The sequence below is a fragment of the Hibiscus syriacus genome, unplaced genomic scaffold (genome assembly GCF_006381635.1).
Source record: "Hibiscus syriacus cultivar Baekdansim isolate YM2019G1 unplaced genomic scaffold, ASM638163v2 tig00111392_pilon, whole genome shotgun sequence".
Taxonomy (NCBI): Eukaryota; Viridiplantae; Streptophyta; class Magnoliopsida; order Malvales; family Malvaceae; genus Hibiscus; species Hibiscus syriacus.
Window position 1 is genome coordinate 3,698,969 of NW_024063078.1, and position 2,733 is coordinate 3,701,701.

General features: G+C 36.6%; 1 protein-coding gene across 1 annotated transcript; it reads right to left on the minus strand.

Annotated features, from left to right (window-relative positions):
- On the minus strand, positions 1–1,695 carry LOC120160699 (cytochrome P450 71D9-like). The gene is made up of 2 exons (XM_039171057.1): positions 766–1,695; positions 1–697 (listed from the first exon to the last, which is right to left on the minus strand). The coding sequence occupies exons 1-2, from the start codon at positions 1,654–1,656 to the stop codon at positions 77–79; spliced, it is 1,512 nt and encodes a 503-aa protein (XP_039026988.1). The 5' UTR covers positions 1,657–1,695; the 3' UTR covers positions 1–76.
- Between the last annotated feature and the right edge of the window lie 1,038 nt (positions 1,696–2,733).

Consider the following 2,733-nt stretch of genomic DNA (forward strand, 5'->3'; position numbering starts at 1 on the left):
GAAAATCTTATTCCGAGATTTAGGCCGCGTCGATATTGGATAAAAGCAAACCCCATAATTCGAAGTCAAACATAATTTAATGTGCAGCGGAATGATATGGAATGGGAACTAAGCAAAGCTCATGCTTCTTTGCTACTGTGGCCCCGAAGACTTCGTCCATGTTCAGCTCTTCCAATTTTCTTCCATCACCAAGTTTCCAATCAAAATAATACAACAATTGTGCAATTGGAAGCTCAACATTGGCCATGCCGAATGCTATGCCTGGACAAATCCTCCTCCCAGCACCAAATGGAATGTACTCAAAATTAACTCCTTTGAATTCAATCCAACTGTTAAGAAATCTTTCTGGATTGAATGTTTCGGCTTCTGTCCAATACTTGGGATCTCTCCCAATTGCCCATCCATTGATTATGACTCTAGACTTGGCTGGTATCTCGTATCCATTGATTTTACAGTTTTCCTTGCTTTCTCTTGGTAGCAGCAATGGCAGTGCAGGATGTAATCTCAATGTTTCCTTCATGACTAATTTTAGGTACTTTAATTCGGAGAGGCTCTCTTCATTTACCTCTCCTCTTTTATTGAAGACGTGCCTCACCTCTGCTTGTGCCTTTTCCAAAACTTTTGGATTTTTTAACATTTCAGACATTGCCCATTCTATGGTCATGGATGTTGTCTCCCCTCCAGCAGAAAACATGTCCTGTTACAAGATAGTTCAAGTTACATGTCTATGCTTTAACAGTGTACACAAATGTTCAATGATGGTACCTGGACCACTGCCTTGATATTAGAGTCGGTTAATGGTATTTCGAGATTTCCATGCTCCTGAAGATTTAACAAAACGTGAACCAGATCATTCTGTTCATCTTTGTCACCACTCTTTGTGTTCGAACGATCGGCTCTGTGTTGTTGGATGATGTTTTCGAGAATCTTGTCCGATTTTCTGTGCAGCTTTTCGAGTTGAAAGCTTCTTCCGCTCAGGAGTTGAAGTAATTTGAAGGAAGGGAAGGCATCAGCAAGACTAAAGCCTCCAACAATCTCGACTGCTTCCTGGACCACTTGAGAGAAAGCTTCACGGTCTTTGCATTTTGCACCAAAGGCAGCCCTGGCGGTGATATTAGACGTCAATGCTCGCAACAATTTTCTAAGGTTAACAGGTGATCCGGCCTTGGAACGAATGGAAGAAACGAAATTCGATACCTCTTCTTCCCTGATAGCTCGGAACGACTGAACTCGTTTAGCACTCAACAGTTCCAAAGTGCAAATTTTCCTCAGCTGCCTCCAATAGTCTCCATAAGGAGCGAAACCGATATCTGTGAAATCGTAAAACAGGATCCTTGCAGCAGGGTGATATGGCCTGCTAGAGAAATTCAGGTCATGTGTTTTCATCACATCTTGAGCTGCTTCCGGTGAAGAAATGACGAAATTGGAGAGCTCGCCAAGTTGTAAGTACATGACAGGGCCATGTCTGTTGGCCAAATCTCTGAGGCAGCGATGTGGAAGGGAGCCAATGAAGTGATGCATGTTGCCAATGAGAGGCAGTTTCCATGGCCCTGGGGGTAGTTTTCCTTGCTGTGTTTTGCAACTGGATTTGTTCATCCATATCCAAATGACTGTCAAGGCAAAGAGGATGATTGCGAGTAGGATTTGAGGGTCCATTTTACAACAAAAGGGGATGACTCAGATTCTTGCTTCGGGCAATGCACTATCAAATCTGCTGGTTCAACTGTTCTTTATAATCAATTTATAGCCAAATCAATAAACTATTATTGGTGTGCAGCCAACTGGTAAACTTAATAGAGTTTCACAGTTTATAGCCTCTTTTCTGATAATTGAATTAAATTAAATGAATCTAGTTAGCAGGTGTTGAGTTTTCGTTTCTTATTTATTATTGAATTATATATATACTATTGACTCATAAAGAATTCAACACCGAGAACAGCGACTTCGACCAGAAACCAAAAGATCTGGCATTATTTAATGTCCCACGTTGCAAGTTGCACCATTTAATATTAGTTTTAATGATTAAATAAAGTGTTTTTTAAGGTCTTGAATTTAAACAGTTATGTTTATAGGTGTATGTGTTGGTGATACCAAATAAATATTTTAAATATATATTATTTTATAATCAGAGACTCTATTAAAAAAAGTTATTAGTTTTAAGGAAAATTCTAGAATAGGCGTCGCATACAGAAACATATCATTAATATGACACACAATGCGTACTACTAATTAAATTATCCTTATTAAATAAATATAAAAAAATATAATGATCTATCCACAATTAATATTTTTTTATTATTTAGTTTAAATTTTAATAGGAATATAATTAAATAATATTTTATTAAAAATTATAATTATTTTAAGGATTTTTATTTAGGATTGGAACAATTAATTTATATTAAGTTTCATATTCATCATAGTAGCAACCATCAAAATCAACCGTTGATGATCATATTCATCTCGAAAAATTGTATTCTTCAACGTATACTATCGTCGAAGAGCTATATCAAGAGGAAACTTGTCTTTCTTTTCACCGAACGTCGCCCAACAACCGACTATTCAGGGTGGAGTTTAGTGAGGGTTCAACCCCTGTTAAAATTTGTATATTCGATATAATTTTAGTCCAATAGTATTTTGGTTTATATAAAAAAAATATTTAAATTAAAAAATATAAGAATTTATTAAATATATAATGAAGTAGAGTTCGAACTAAAAATAATAGCAAAGGCAGCA

Excerpts from the sequence above, each read along its gene's own strand:
- LOC120160699 (XM_039171057.1), bottom strand. The coding sequence starts at position 1,656 with ATGGACCCTCAAATCCTACTCGCAATCATCCTCTTTGCCTTGACAGTC. Across the intron at positions 698-765 it reads ATATCAAGGCAGTGGTCCAG|GACATGTTTTCTGCTGGAGG; the intron begins GTACCATCATTG and ends ATCTTGTAACAG.